This window comes from Silurus aristotelis (genome assembly GCF_946808225.1).
Source record: "Silurus aristotelis genome assembly, chromosome: 17".
In the NCBI taxonomy this organism is placed as follows: Eukaryota; Metazoa; Chordata; class Actinopteri; order Siluriformes; family Siluridae; genus Silurus; species Silurus aristotelis.
Genome location: NC_139590.1, coordinates 11398280 through 11412054, shown reverse-complemented (window position 1 = coordinate 11412054; position 13775 = coordinate 11398280). Strand labels below are relative to the sequence as shown.

Genomic DNA, 13775 nt, shown 5'->3' with positions numbered 1-13775 from the left:
CCATGCATAGTCCTAGTCTAAGATGAGCTCCGGTACAAACCCATGGACTCTCTTTACCTTCCAGTTTGGGTCCTGAATTGTCCCGGTTCTGAGTGTACAGGACCTCCGTAAGTCACCTGCCTCCATCACTGCTCAGCCAAACAATCATGTCCTCCCTCTCGCTCATTTTCCCTCTGCTCTCATTGGTTGTCTGGCATATAACTGGGGAGTGGGGCTTCTCTGTTATTACTTTTTATTTCCTTCATTCTGTCACCGGCCTCTCTGGTTGGTTCTCTTTCCTTGTGGTGTAATTTGTACCAGCCAATCAGACAGGTCATTGGTTGCCAGAAGGTGGTGTTTTCATGGAGGCAAAATGTTGGCACTGGAGGTAACTCAAAATCTAACTCTAATGCATGCTTTTCAATGCCTAACAAATGTACACACAAGCACTTAATCGACGACGTCTTGTTTCATTTGCATGCTTGCTCAAAACACCCTCCATAGAAGAGAAAGAAAAAAAAAAAAATACTTTTGTTCATAAGTATATGTCAAATGAATCACTGTATGCCTTTCAGCAGTACTTTTTAAATCTTGACCAAATTCACTTATACTTTATAGTTTTGTTGTAAATAGATCAATAAATTTGCCTGCTTTATTTAAATGGCAAGCGCCTGTTCCACCGCATCACACATTGACGATTTTTTTTTTACCCCCCCCCCTTCTTTTAGTGACCGCGCCCTGGAGGCCTACCTCAGATCGAGCTTGATGGACGGCCACACAGCTACACTCTTCTACTAACGCAGCCTGTTCATGGGCCTGCGCCCTTTAACCTGAAACTATACACTAAGCCACACGCTTCAGACTCTATAGGGCAACTGGAGATAAAACCCTGGTTTCATAACTCGGGCTTTTAGGAATTAAACATGTTTCGTATAGCTTCCTGAACACTGCTGTATAGTTCTGCACAAATGTCAGCTTTAGTGTAAGCTGCTCCGAAGAGAAACTAGCTGTGTCTGTGGGAAAGATTTCCGAGGTTTCGAGATCAGTGCTCTTACCGATTCAATCCAATTATGCTGATACACAGTCATACGTTATGGTTAAGGGTTTTGATATCAAATTAAGAAATAATTATAATAATAAAAAAATAGCTATATAGAGAAGGCAAAAATGGCTTGCCCTTTATGTAATGATAGATTATTTTAATTATTTTTTTCTTTTTCTTTCATCCTTTTATTTATCTGTTGTCGCAGTAGGATTTTCTCGCCTTTAGCTGAGGTAAGATTAGAGCTTCGGTTTATATTAGATGTTCAATAAACAGTGATCATATTTTCACACTGTAATTTCAGGCTCCCCCCTGCAATTGCTATAGCTGCTGTAAATTGAGGCTTTTTTTTGGACCGCTGGTGACTCGGTGATAAAGGCTCTGGACTGCTGATCACTTCGAATCCTTTGGATCACTCAGAATTACCAGTAACCACTGTTCGGCCCTTGAGCGTACCCTTTAACCCTCAAAAGCTCAGCTGAGATACACGTCGCTGTGAATAAAATTGCTCGCCAAACTAGTAAATGTACAGTAAATATACCTTGGCGAAAGCACCATCTAGAGGGCGTCTATACTGTGGACACGACAGCAATGAAAGTGTCACTGCAATCATCTGTATAGCTTTAATATACAGTAAAGCTCAAGTAGTTTCTCTAAGTTTCCTGGCAGGGAAGCTTGAACAGGGTATTTTGCACCAGGGGTTTGTGCCTTCTACTGCAATGGGTGTTCTAGAGAAAAGAAAAAAAAAGCTTTAGGAAAACATCCAGCTGTTCATAGGCAAAGGGGAAATATTTGGATAATTGTATTAGTTTTTGCTTCTTAGTTTTTCATTTTTAATTTCATTATAGACACCACAAACTGCTGAATGTATTGTGCTGTTTATTACAAAAAAATTATAATGTTAATTTTTTTTTTTTTTTTTCGCCTCTTACATTAATACTGCTTCTTAATAATTTAGAATTAGGTTTGTGGGATTTGGAGCACATGCACATCTGCTAAAAATGTACAATTAGTGTAAATAGTTTTCTCCAAATTCGCTTAAGCAGTTTATTTAGGCCATGATGGGGTCTGAAGCCATTACCAGGATTAATGAGCACGAGGTGGAACCCTGGATGGGACACTAGTTCATTACAGGAATCCCTACACACTCAATCACACCTAGGGACAATGTAAAGTCTCCAGTCAACCACAACATCGTCTTTTTGGGATGAGGGACACGGAATGAGGAATAGGGAGAAAACTCACGATCATAGGCGACCCATGTTCAGGATCAATCTGGGAACTCTTGGTTGCACTACTGTGTCTCCGTCATGTTACTATGGTAATAAAAAAAAAATACACGTATCTGCATATCTTGCATCACTGTTGTGCTTTTTTCAAATCTCCTGCAGACTGGACTTAAATGTTTGTGTCTTTTTTGTGTGTGTGACATTTTCTCTAATACACAGGGCATTGCTTGTTCTGTGCTGAAAACAAAAATCATCATATAGAAAAATTCAGCAGTTGAATTGTGAGAAATAGCTTAAATACTCATGCTTGGAAATATTTTGGTTTCATGATTATATTTTTCTTTATCGTTTAACTACAGTAGATGTCATTTTAAAGACTTGCAACTTCTAATTCTAAATGCTGCTTCATTTTTAAAGCTCACGTGTAATTGCAGTAGCGTGTCCTGGTATTAATCGAGTGTACTGTTAAAGATGGTAAGCATCACTTGAGTGTCTGAGTGAAATAGTACAGAAATGGGAGAATGTGTGTGGGTGTGGAAAAAAAGACTGCTTTTCTTACATGTCGAATCTCTTTGGCTTTGTCTGTCTTCTGTTCATTCTTATTTATGTTGTTTTACTTATACATGTTTCTGTTCTTTGTGAAATAAAATGATCAAATCAAGTGGGTTACTGAGTACATGATTCGCAAACCCGCACCGAATTTGACAAGAAATGACTGCAACCAAATGAAGAAACCACAAAACATTGTTGGGGTGTTAACAGTGTGTTAATCAACAGTAGGCATTCATTAGTTTTTGGGGGAAGTCAGAGGTGGGTTTAGTTTAGATTTAACCCTTTGCTTCAACAATATAATCACAAACTACATTTTTTTCTATTTGTATGACTAAAGCGGGAGATTCTCCAACAAATAAAGTGATGTTCACTGGGAATGAATTGCTAATTTTTAAAACAGTAATCACAATAGACATTTCCCCCCTCGCTCTTTTCCTAATGCTCTGTTGGCATACAAAAATAAAATCCAAAAAATAAAATAGCCTTTTTGCCCTTCAACAGCACCATGTCATTTGTGGTAAAAAGCAGTGTCTGTCTGCTACAATTTATGTACCAATGTATTTGATAGAGTGGAGAACCAGTGACTAAACTGGGGGAAAAGGTACATTCAGTTGATTTCTGATAATATTGGCACATGACACACACACGCACACACACACCTCAGTCAGTTCTTTTGAAATTCTCATTCTAACGATTAGAAGCTTAGATAGCAAGTGTAGATGGTGTTCTGGAAAACGCAAAACTTGTTCACTACGTTACAGTACACATGTGACACATAAGGATAAACTGGTTGGTTTTATTGATTTATTTTGGGATACTACAGTCAGCATGGAGTGGGTTGAAATGAAACAACAGCCATGGTGCTACTACAAGTGCAGGAACAAACACAACCACACACTGAACTGTAACAGATTGATTCACTGAGCTCCTGATGACCAGGTATCACTTTGGCAACAGTTGTCTATCCGTCCTCTAGAAAGTACTGATATGTGTTCCAAAAGTAGTACAGTGCTGCGGGAGCTTACAAAAGACCTGTTAAAGAGGACCAGTTTATTGTATACTGATTATTGGCACAGTAATAATTTATGGACGTGGGTCCTGGTTTGAGCGTGACTGTGCCGCTGTAGTAAGACTGTGTAAGACACATCTTTGTGTCGGTTCAGTAGCACAGACATGTAACTGAAAATAAACAAATGTATGAGAATGACAGGAAGTCCACAGGCATTTATTGGACAGGTGCTTTCTTTTACACTTCTGTTTCTGTTGTTATACTGATATGGTGTGGTAAGTTTTCTCTATCAATACATTTCCAGCCTGATGAGGTACCGTTTATAGAAGCTGTTCGGAGAGCTGCCAGTGGCTGTAATTAGCCTCTTTATTTGACATTGTTTTTTTTGTAAAGGTTGTATGTTACCTATATGTTAGACTAAGTCAGGAAGAGACTTGGTTTGAGCGGTTTACAAATTTTTTTTTTTTTAAGCTGTATCACAAGATCCTGAATGTTAGGTGTGGGGTTTTACTTTCCAGTAATCACAGTCTTCACTATTTAACCTACACTCTTAGAAAAGAAGATTCTTCGGATTGGGTAGAATCTGTTTACAAAGCTAGAGCCTACTCCTTTTTTTTCCTTTTTTTTTCTTCTAAGATTGTATGCAAAATGTATTGCGAAAGATTGTAATTCAACATTTCGGTCTACGGTTCATCTCACTGAAATTAATTTGGCAGATTTGTGAAATTGTCTTTGAAAATATGCATCTTAATTAGTTATGTAGTGCTCAGTAAAATAATGACTACTTAAACTAGTTAAGGCAGTTATACAGCCATATTACTGGAAAATAATGGAAAGTCTTTTGTGACAACCAAGATCCCATCACTGTGTAGTTAGAGCTCACTGACACTAATGACGAATGTGAAAGACCCAACAAATGTAAACTGATAATAATGAAATGCTAAATCCTGACCTTTCAGGGACATGAAAGTTCACTTGCATATAAAGGTGAACATTAGTGACAGGAATAAGACGGGGCTGTATCTCTATAAATAGACAAGCATCCTGACATTGTTAATGAACACAAATTTGCACATGACCGCTAGGCTTCAACGTAGAAAGTGCATTTATGTCATATTTTCCACATACTCAGGGTTGTATAGCAGCACAATGGCAGGGGAAATGGGGAAAAATTGAGGAAGCATATGATATTTAACACAAGTATCTTCATCTTGTGCCTTAAACTTTGAAGCCATCCCAATTTTTTCCTCTTTACAGCCTTCAATAGAGTTTACCTGAGCCATAATCATTTTGCTTAAAGTGGTCAAAAGCAATTGCCTTCATTTCTCCAAAAAACTGGTGCACAACCCGTTGTAGTTGACAAAACTTGAATGATTTTAAATGTTATTTTTCCACTTACTTTGCAGCCAAAAACCAACATCTGGAAGATCTGACAAATAAGCGATAAGTTCACTGTAAGTAGGCCAGTGAGAAGTACAGCAAAGTAACCAATACCCTTATGGTTGCTACAGTTCGTAATAAAGTGATTTGTTGCAATGTGTGTATGTTGATAAAGAATGTCGCAAATCATTTGAACTCCTAAATATGCATACATAACATTTTGCTTAGAGATTTTTCAGAACTTTTAAATGCTGTCCTTAACAGACAATGTCATGGCCATCCTCTGGCTCAAGACACAAAGAAAGGTTGGCCAATATAATTCAGTTACAGCATGAGGCACTGTCTTCCGGATTCAGAGAACCCTCGTCCAGGACATTAAATAAACACCAAAGAGGATCTAGAGCTGGATCAGGCCAAAAGGAAATCTTGAATGGGTTCATGCCCGGTCTCCATCTGAACAGTTACCTGTGTGTAGATGACAAGAGTACAGAGCATGAGATGCAACACATTTTGTGTGTAGGTTGTGTAGCATGTATGTACCCCACGTATAACACAATGCCGTTATATTCATATTGCAGGGTGTTACTGACCTCCAGTAGACTCGGCATCCGAATCAGACACATGTGTAATAGAGAAACGGGAAACACTGAAACGAGAACCCTGGTGTGCAGGCTTCTCCTCTGGAAGTTTGATTGGAGAGTTTGGGGGGGAGCAGATTTTGTCAGAGGCAGGTTCTAATGTTGAAGCATTTGGCATTAAGTGAAAGTCCTTCTCCCATTCCAACATCCCCCCTGGTTGGAAAGAGGATCTATTATTTTTATTTGATTGCAATAGTGGACTTTTGCAATATGGTGAGAAATAGAAATTAAAAAGTGTATATGCAAAATGAAATCTACACTATATGAACAAAAAAAATATTGGGACCCCTGACTTTCCCAGCCATATGTGTTTTTTTCCCCCGCAAAACTAAAGGTGTGCAATTGTAGGGTGTCTTTGGATGCAGTAGCATGAAATATATCCTTTATTTGAACTAGAGCCAAACCTGTTACAGCATTACAGTGCCCCTGTGCACAAAGCAAACTTAATGAAGATATGCATTGCACTGGTTGGAGTGGAAGATCTCCTGCTATAGGGCTCTAATCTCAACCCTATTAAGCATCTTTGGGATGAACTAAGACGTTGACTGCCCCCCAGGTCTCCTCACCTCACCTACATTAGTGCCTATATAGTGTACATATGAAGTGAATATTTTTGATTTGGTCCACAACACTTACCGTCGTTTAAGATATTCCCGTTTAAGGAAATATCAGAGTCACTGACGTCCTTTTCTGATGGATCTTCCTTACCCTCTGCTGCCTGGCTATTGGGTTCCATTCCTGATGGAAAAGTGTATTCTGCCAGTTCCGCTGTAGGACTATCCTAGAACACAAATACACTATTTCTTAGACATGAAATGTCACTATTAATAACTGTAATGCATTTAGGTCATAAATGAAAACATGTATGTTTCAATTTTGGATACATTACACATTTCAGAAAATCCTTGAGATGTCATGTAACTGACCTGGTCAAAAAGGAACACAGTGACATCATCGAAAAAAGATACAGCTTTCTTCTTGCGTTCTAGCTCATCGCAAAAGGACTGGGTGAGCAGGGATGGCATTTTGAGGAGGCTGCGCAGATGTCTGGAGCTACTTCGCTCACTCACAACTACCATCGGAACAGTGGTGAACTCCTCCTCACTCTCCTCGCTTTGCTCTTGGACGCTGTAGCTACGCAACTCTTCATCTGACTCATCGCTGTCATCAGTGTCTTCATCCTCCTCACAGTTCCCCAGGGGTGCTGGCATGTCCAGGTTCTCTGGTAAGGCAGGCAGAATGTTGTCCAGAGAACCAACCTGCTTAACATTTAAAAGTGCTTTATCTACCACCTCTGCTTTTTCCTCCACTCCGTTATTTTCATTTTTCCCATCCATTGGACAGTCTGGACTGTCTTCCCCATTCTCACAGTTATTGACTTCCAATATAGTGCACACTGAACCCAGGGAGTTTGCAGATGAGAAGCCTATGCTAGTACTGTTAACTTGGTCCTCCATGGTTGTGGCTTCTTGTGTTGTAGATGAGCCCTCAGAAGCCGTGCTGGAAAAGCATTCAGGGGCTGGCTCTTCTCCAGGGTGCTCAGATCCAAGGCCATCTTCTGGAGCAGACTCTTTGGTCAAACAGCCACCCATCTCTGGAGGAAATGGGGCCAAAACTGTAATCACTGGACTGGGTGCAGGAGATGAAAGCTGCCTATTCCTCCTGTCAATATACAACTGTTTGACACTCAGCAAAGCATTATCTGTATTTTCTATCAAGCTTGGGAAGTTATACTCCTTCTCCTTCTGACTTGCTAGGAAGTCCACTTCAGTTCCCGCCTTCTTGAGAGAATTGTTATTTACAGGTTCTTTTCCAAAAAAATAATCCAATTTGTTGTCAAAGAAGACGCTGCCTCCTTCACATGGACTTTTTTCATTTTCAGCATCGTAGTCTGAAAAGTAAGCTGAGTCTCTATATTGATTCCTGTTTCCCAAACTGGTCAGCTTAAGAGTACTATTGCTAGTTGTGGTCAAATCATTTTCTTCAAGGTCCATCTGAATGACCATTTCATACTCTGATTCTATACTCGTACTGAGAACTGGTTTTCCTTCGAGGTCTTTCATGATAAACTCAGGCGACTCGTTGTTCTCCGTGTCATAGCCACTGTCCAGTGATTTGGGCTGAATAGATGTGTGATAAGCATCTGGACTGAAGACTTCACACGGGCTAATACTTGAAGCAAGATCTATAACTTCCTGAGGGAATTCTTGGTCTCGAATCTCTCTATGCAAGGGCATATGTGCTACGTTAATGTCTTCAACATCTGCAAAGTCAAGAGGAGAGTCTGCAAACACCTCGGATGTTATTTCAGTAACATCGCCATCACTGCAGTCATCAATATTTACCAGGCTGATGCTGCCGCTTGTATGACAGCACTCGGAGACACCCTCAGACAGAGCTCCATTCATGACTGTAGAAACAGCTGACTGCACTTTTATGTCTTGTGCTGGAGTTGTGCTTCGGTCCTTAGTCACTGATTTCTCGGCTACAAGAGAAAGAGGATTGCTACTTGAATAATCCCTTAGAGGGAAGTGTGTCATGTTCTCTCTGATATGCAGTTGAGGAGTGGTGTTCTGGGCTGAATGGGTAATTTGGTGTCTTTCTTGGGCTGATGACTTTACCACCTTCTGCTCCTCAGAACAAAGTTGTATATATGACACGCACTCTGTGTATGAATCTGTGTATGAAAATGCAATGGAGTTGTTGCCATCAGCCTCCATGTGTGAATGTTGTTTAAATGTATCAGAGTGATTACTTGGAGAATTTTGCCTGATTGTTATTGTTCCTGTCTGTAAGCTCTGGGCGGCATTTGACGAAGGTGTGGTGTGGTGTACATCAAAATAGGTGTCAAGAAACCCCCTTGTTTGTCTGTCATCAAAGTTTAAAGTGTTGTTATTTGTGGAGTGGTTCGAGGCCCAGTTAATTGTTTCACTCTCAGTAAAACGATTAATGTCATCTTCTGGATCAGCAGTACCCATAAGTAGACAATCGGCAGCTTCAACGTCAACAGTTATATTGTGTGTCCTAGGAATATTCTTCGGTAAACTACCCATCATAGCATAATAGGCCTCACTGGCGGTCCTTTGATTGGCTTCAAGGTAGGGGTCACACTGTCTCAAACTGGGGCTGCTTAGTGTAACCGATATACCACGTGGAGTTTCTTGTACACCTGTGCTTTGTAAGCTCCCTGGCAACATACAAGAATCAGATGGTTGGGCTCTTTTTAAAGGAACTTCCTGTTCTCCTGAGTGTGTCTGTTCACAGTGCAATCTATCTCGGTCACTGGGAGAAAAGTACTGGCTTACCTGTTCTGCCGAATTTATCGGCTTTTGTGTATGAGGTGGCTCCACACTGTGGACAGTAGTTGGACTAGCATCTGAATCAATGATAAAAATTTTAGAGTCTTTTGCTCCTGACCAGTATGCATTTGTATGAGCCTCAGTAGGACTTTTCATGTCAGCCATGGAGAAGGTGCAATTGCTGGCTTCAAGTTCTGGACTGTAGTCAAGAGTGGCCTCCTCCACACTGATATTGCACTCTACAGGTTCCTCAATGCGGATATAGTACTCGCTGCTAACAGACGGACTATGTGCACTCAACACTGGGACCACACCTGGGTAATCTGACTTATACAGGGATGGAGAAACACCCAGAGTGAGACTCTCCCCTTTGCAGCTTTCTGAGGAACTGCTAAGGGGATAGTATATGTCCTGGTAATGAGGGTTGCTACTTCCCAGAGGCCCACTTGTCGATGAGGAGCAGTATGGCTGTTCAGCTTTAGCCTGTTCCCACTTGTACTCAAAGTTGAGCCCATCACTGGTCTCAGTGACTGTTAGTATTTCATCACCATTCTCAGACTGAAAACTGTCAACCATGGAGAAGTGCTCCAGAAGGGGGAATGAGGAAGTAGATGAGGGCACCTCTAGGGCTGGGGTTCTCTGAGAACTGCCTGTGTCTAGACTTGGTCTGAGGGAGTTCCACCGTTTTTCAAAGTCCTCCTCTGCCTCAGTGGTACCTTTAGCACATAGATAGTTCAACAGCAGGTAGACCTCCTCCACCACAGGCCGCTGCTCTGGTTGCAGCCAACAGAACTGCATCACTTCATACCTGCTCACACAAGGAACATGCACAATTATTAGGATTTATTAAAAAAAAACTGCAATGCCTGAATTATCGATGCTTACACAACTTTGGTATTCAAGAACCATGGCTAATGAGAATGTTCATAGAGACCAAACATTCATATTATCATGAACTGGCAGGCTTACAAAGCAGTCTTTCATTCATACAGATCAATATTTGCAACTTTAGTGTCTTGACTACATTTGTAATTTATGGTATTGTATTATAGCAGTATTAATGATCACAGACGTCTAATAAAAGCTAAATGTATGATGAATTGGACTGTGAAAGGGGAAAATGAATGACTAACCACACTGGACCTGAGCAGTATTGATTTGTTGGCTTTGCAAGGGAGAAAATGCAATGAGCATTCGGGAAGACTCTGATAGAAGTACTTTCACTGTGTTGATAGTATTTATTTTCAGGATAACTGATGACTGCTCAGCTTGCCTGTGGTATGTTTTGGACATGGTGATGGGAGAGTAATGATTGGAGGAATGGAAGAATGGACATGGAGGTGATGATTTCGAATTGGGAGTTAAAATGGCTCACCAGCGTTCAGACAGGGGGACTTTCAGCAAAGGTTTTGGCAGCTTCAGTTGCTGCTCTTTCACTGCATATGTCAACACCTGCCTGTCGGTGAAGTGTCTGTATGGCTGGCTTCCTAGCTCAAACAACTCCCAGATTGTCACACCCAGTGACCTGAAAACAAAAGCCTGGTGTCATGAAAGGTATGTTGATTCTGTAGTTCTGTATTTGATGTATAAAGGAATTCTTACCAAACATTGCTGGACTTTGTCTGGTCCACTATTAACAAGTTGCCATGGACTTCATCAATGAGCTCTGGAGCAATCCAGCGCAATGGTACCCAAATCTGATCTGCCGTCACAAAGTAGTCGTCCTAACAGAGACAGAAGCAACCTCTAAGCACTGAAGTGATGGACTGAATAGAGGCTGATGTAACAGTGTCTTTACAACAAAATTAGCACTGCAGCTCAGCAGTGTCTGTTCATGCGGTCCTGACCCACCTTGTATTTGCTATGAGACAGGCCATAGTCTCCGATCTTCACAGACATCTCTGAAGTCAGAAGACAGCTCCTGAGAGCCAGGTCACTAAGGATACATAATCATTCTTACTCAGCGAATAAAGTTGAATGTTTACTTCAAGTCTAATAAATAAAAAAAAAGTCTGATTATTGTACACCACTTTGTAAATGCCACTGATAGCTTCCGAAGAACAACAGGTTCACCTCCAGCAACAAAATCACTGATGCTGGAGTCTGTAAGAGGCACTCAGGCAGCATCAGGATATTGTTTCAAGAAGAGACCAAAAAACAGGCTGAAATCCACACTCTGGCCTGTGACAAAATGGACCAGAGAATTAGCTAACAAGGCAGGCATGTTTCTCCTCACCTGTGAATGTAATTATGTTTGTGGAGGTACTGAAGCCCGGAGGCAATTTCACATGCCATTTGTTGGAGGATGAATGGGTCAGGGGTGGCTGAACCTGCTGTCCGGCAGCTACGGAGGTATCCTTTGACATCACCCTGAAACCAACCAAGAACTACTCATCCGCAAAGCTTTGATTCCCAGAAAATAAACAGCACTTAAAGGGGTAGGCAAAAGATATATTTCAATAACCGGACCAGTCACTTGAACAAACTGACCTTATCCTGACCAGCAGAGGGAGCCTTATTCCCTCAAAAAATACGCACATGTGGCAGGAAATGCCGATCTGATGTGTGTATTTTTATCGTCCAACTTGCATACAACAGCCTAGCAGAACAAGGTGTGTACTATATGTATATGTTTGTGAGAAAATCGAGAGAAAGACAATTACCAAGGGACAGTATTCCATAATCAGCAAATAGGGTGTGACATCTGTGCACTGAGCCAGGCACTGCAGAAGGGCAGGATGCTGCAGAGTACTGTTAAAATGATACATAAATAAATAAATAAATAAATATATATATATCAGAATAAGTCCTATTGTTTTAAATAATTGTTATTAATTGAATAGTGCTAAAATCAAGATCTACACAATAATTAAGAGACAATATCATGAGTGCAGAGAAAGTGGACAGAGAGATAGTAATGACAATGGGTTTAGACCGGTAAGGTAAAGCTTCTTCCAGGAACTGAGTCTGCTCCTGTATACTGGCACTAGCTTTAAGCTCTTTCACCACCACCTGTGTGGTGCTCAGTCCAGCATTCACCTCTCCCAGAAAAACCTGAAAAACAAACACCCACAAACCTTTGAGTAAACATTTATGAACTATCCTCTAAACCAAGCAGCAGAAAATTTAAATGTGAAGATTATGTGGAATTCCCTATACCCCAGGAATAACCATGTTGAAGGCTTAGCTGTATTTTTTTTAAATATATATAATACAGTAGCACTGAATGAGTCACATCAGATTTACACTATGTGCCAAGACTGCATGCGAGAGCTGGACCCTGCATTGTAAAGCCTTTCATTGTAAAATTATGTTTGTTTTAGAAAGCTCACCTTGCCAAACCAATCATGGCCAATCTCCTTTAAGTAAAGCAAGCTGTGACGTCCAAGATCCGCTGACTTCAGCAGCTGAACTAAAATAAGGAGAAAGGAAGAGAGATCATAAATTTAAAGCATGCAGTCTCTTTAAATAGAGGTTATGTGCCTTGTTCAACAATGAACAGTGCATCGTGGAGAAAGAGCCTAAACGCCAAGGCAGTTCAAATATTAGCTATCTGTTAACCAACCAAGAAGACTGTTTACAAAAAGTTATCTACTCATCTTATTTTACTTAAAAAAAAAAAAAATAGACTATCAGGCAATTAAAAAAATAAAGTTTCAGCAAGTTATTTTTTCTGAAATGGCACACCAGGAAAGAAATACATTTGTAGTCAGCAGATGATGGTGAAGAGGCTAGCGCAGATGGTGAAGATGATGCAAATAGTAGTCATCACGCCATAGCAGAAATCCATGGCTGGGTCTTCAGGGAGGAAATAGAACAGCAGTGCTGGCCCAGTCAAGTCCAGTATGACTCCTAAGAACACTCGGAGCTCTCGTCCAGCCAGGAATGCACTCCCTATTCATTTCCTTTCCAGTGGCCATGGGCATCCTGTCCCTCCACACACTGTACCTCAACATTCCCAAATGTCTTGTGGCTGCAACTGCGGCCTGAAAGCTGGCATATACATCGCTGCGATGCTCTTGAAATGACTGCCCAGAGCTAAGAGCTCCGTCATCCTTTAGTCTCTGCTGGGCGTCTTCTCTCGGTCTCTCTGCTCTACGCATGTCAGAATGTGTCTGAAGCCCCGAACCCTCCAGCAGTGACACAAGAAGCATATAATAGCCCTCTCTATACTATGCTGTCTCTGTCCATGTCCCTGTCTCCCAACAGTGCTGTGGGGGCCGAGATAAACAAACAGCGCTTTGTAAGCACCAGAAAGACCTCTGTCAAACACATGACCCCCCTCTCATACACTTACAGCCTATCTGTTCCCTTGTCCCCTCCTACAGTTCCCTCCCTGTATTATTTGTAGTGATGTGGCCCATCCTCCCCCTCCTCAGTGTTCTAGAGGTCACTCATTCCAGCCACTCACAGCCGCTCACGCTCTTCTCTGTGGCAAAATTGCTGCCTTTGTGCAGGACATGATGCCGCTTGGTACCCCAGTACCAGGCTGGACACAAGGCCCATTCTCTACTCCTCAGAGCCTGGATTGTCACAGTGATAACAGCCTGCCCCCCTCCCCAGTCTTGGCCAGACACACAACTATCTCTCTCTTTTCTTTCCAACTGTGGTCATCAACTGGCTCAACTGGCTCTTTTATATTATTTG

The 13775-nt window shown here is 41.3% G+C and overlaps 2 protein-coding genes across 11 annotated transcripts in view; one reads left to right on the top strand and one right to left on the bottom strand.

Annotated features, from left to right (window-relative positions):
- Positions 1 to 2911, top strand: part of baiap2a (BAR/IMD domain containing adaptor protein 2a) — a 68306-nt gene extending 65395 nt beyond the window's left edge. For 4 of the 7 annotated variants that reach the window (XM_083566664.1, XM_083566662.1, XM_083566660.1 and 1 more), the window contains 2 exons: positions 65 to 107; positions 708 to 2911. In XM_083566664.1, coding sequence (XP_083422790.1) covers positions 65 to 92 — 28 coding nt within the window. In that variant the 3' untranslated portion in view covers positions 93 to 107; positions 708 to 2911. Of the gene's footprint in view, positions 1 to 64; positions 108 to 300; positions 486 to 707 lie in introns of those variants that run through there. The other 3 variants (XM_083566663.1, XM_083566661.1, XM_083566657.1) reach the window with 2 other exon arrangements.
- Positions 2912 to 3578: 667 nt separating this feature from the next.
- The window catches only part of aatka (apoptosis-associated tyrosine kinase a), a 32502-nt gene continuing 22305 nt past the window's right edge, over positions 3579 to 13775 (bottom strand). For 2 of the 4 annotated variants that reach the window (XM_083566616.1, XM_083566617.1), the window contains 11 exons: positions 12461 to 12540; positions 12064 to 12182; positions 11792 to 11879; positions 11365 to 11498; positions 10980 to 11064; positions 10731 to 10852; positions 10504 to 10653; positions 6756 to 9936; positions 6466 to 6610; positions 5782 to 5982; positions 3579 to 5656 (listed from right to left, as the gene is read on the bottom strand). In XM_083566616.1, coding sequence (XP_083422742.1) covers positions 5628 to 5656; positions 5782 to 5982; positions 6466 to 6610; positions 6756 to 9936; positions 10504 to 10653; positions 10731 to 10852; positions 10980 to 11064; positions 11365 to 11498; positions 11792 to 11879; positions 12064 to 12182; positions 12461 to 12540 — 4334 coding nt within the window. In that variant the 3' untranslated portion in view covers positions 3579 to 5627. Of the gene's footprint in view, positions 5657 to 5781; positions 5983 to 6465; positions 6611 to 6755; positions 9937 to 10503; positions 10654 to 10730; positions 10853 to 10979; positions 11065 to 11364; positions 11499 to 11791; positions 11880 to 12063; positions 12183 to 12460; positions 12541 to 12815; positions 13452 to 13775 lie in introns of those variants that run through there. The other 2 variants (XM_083566618.1, XM_083566619.1) reach the window with 2 other exon arrangements.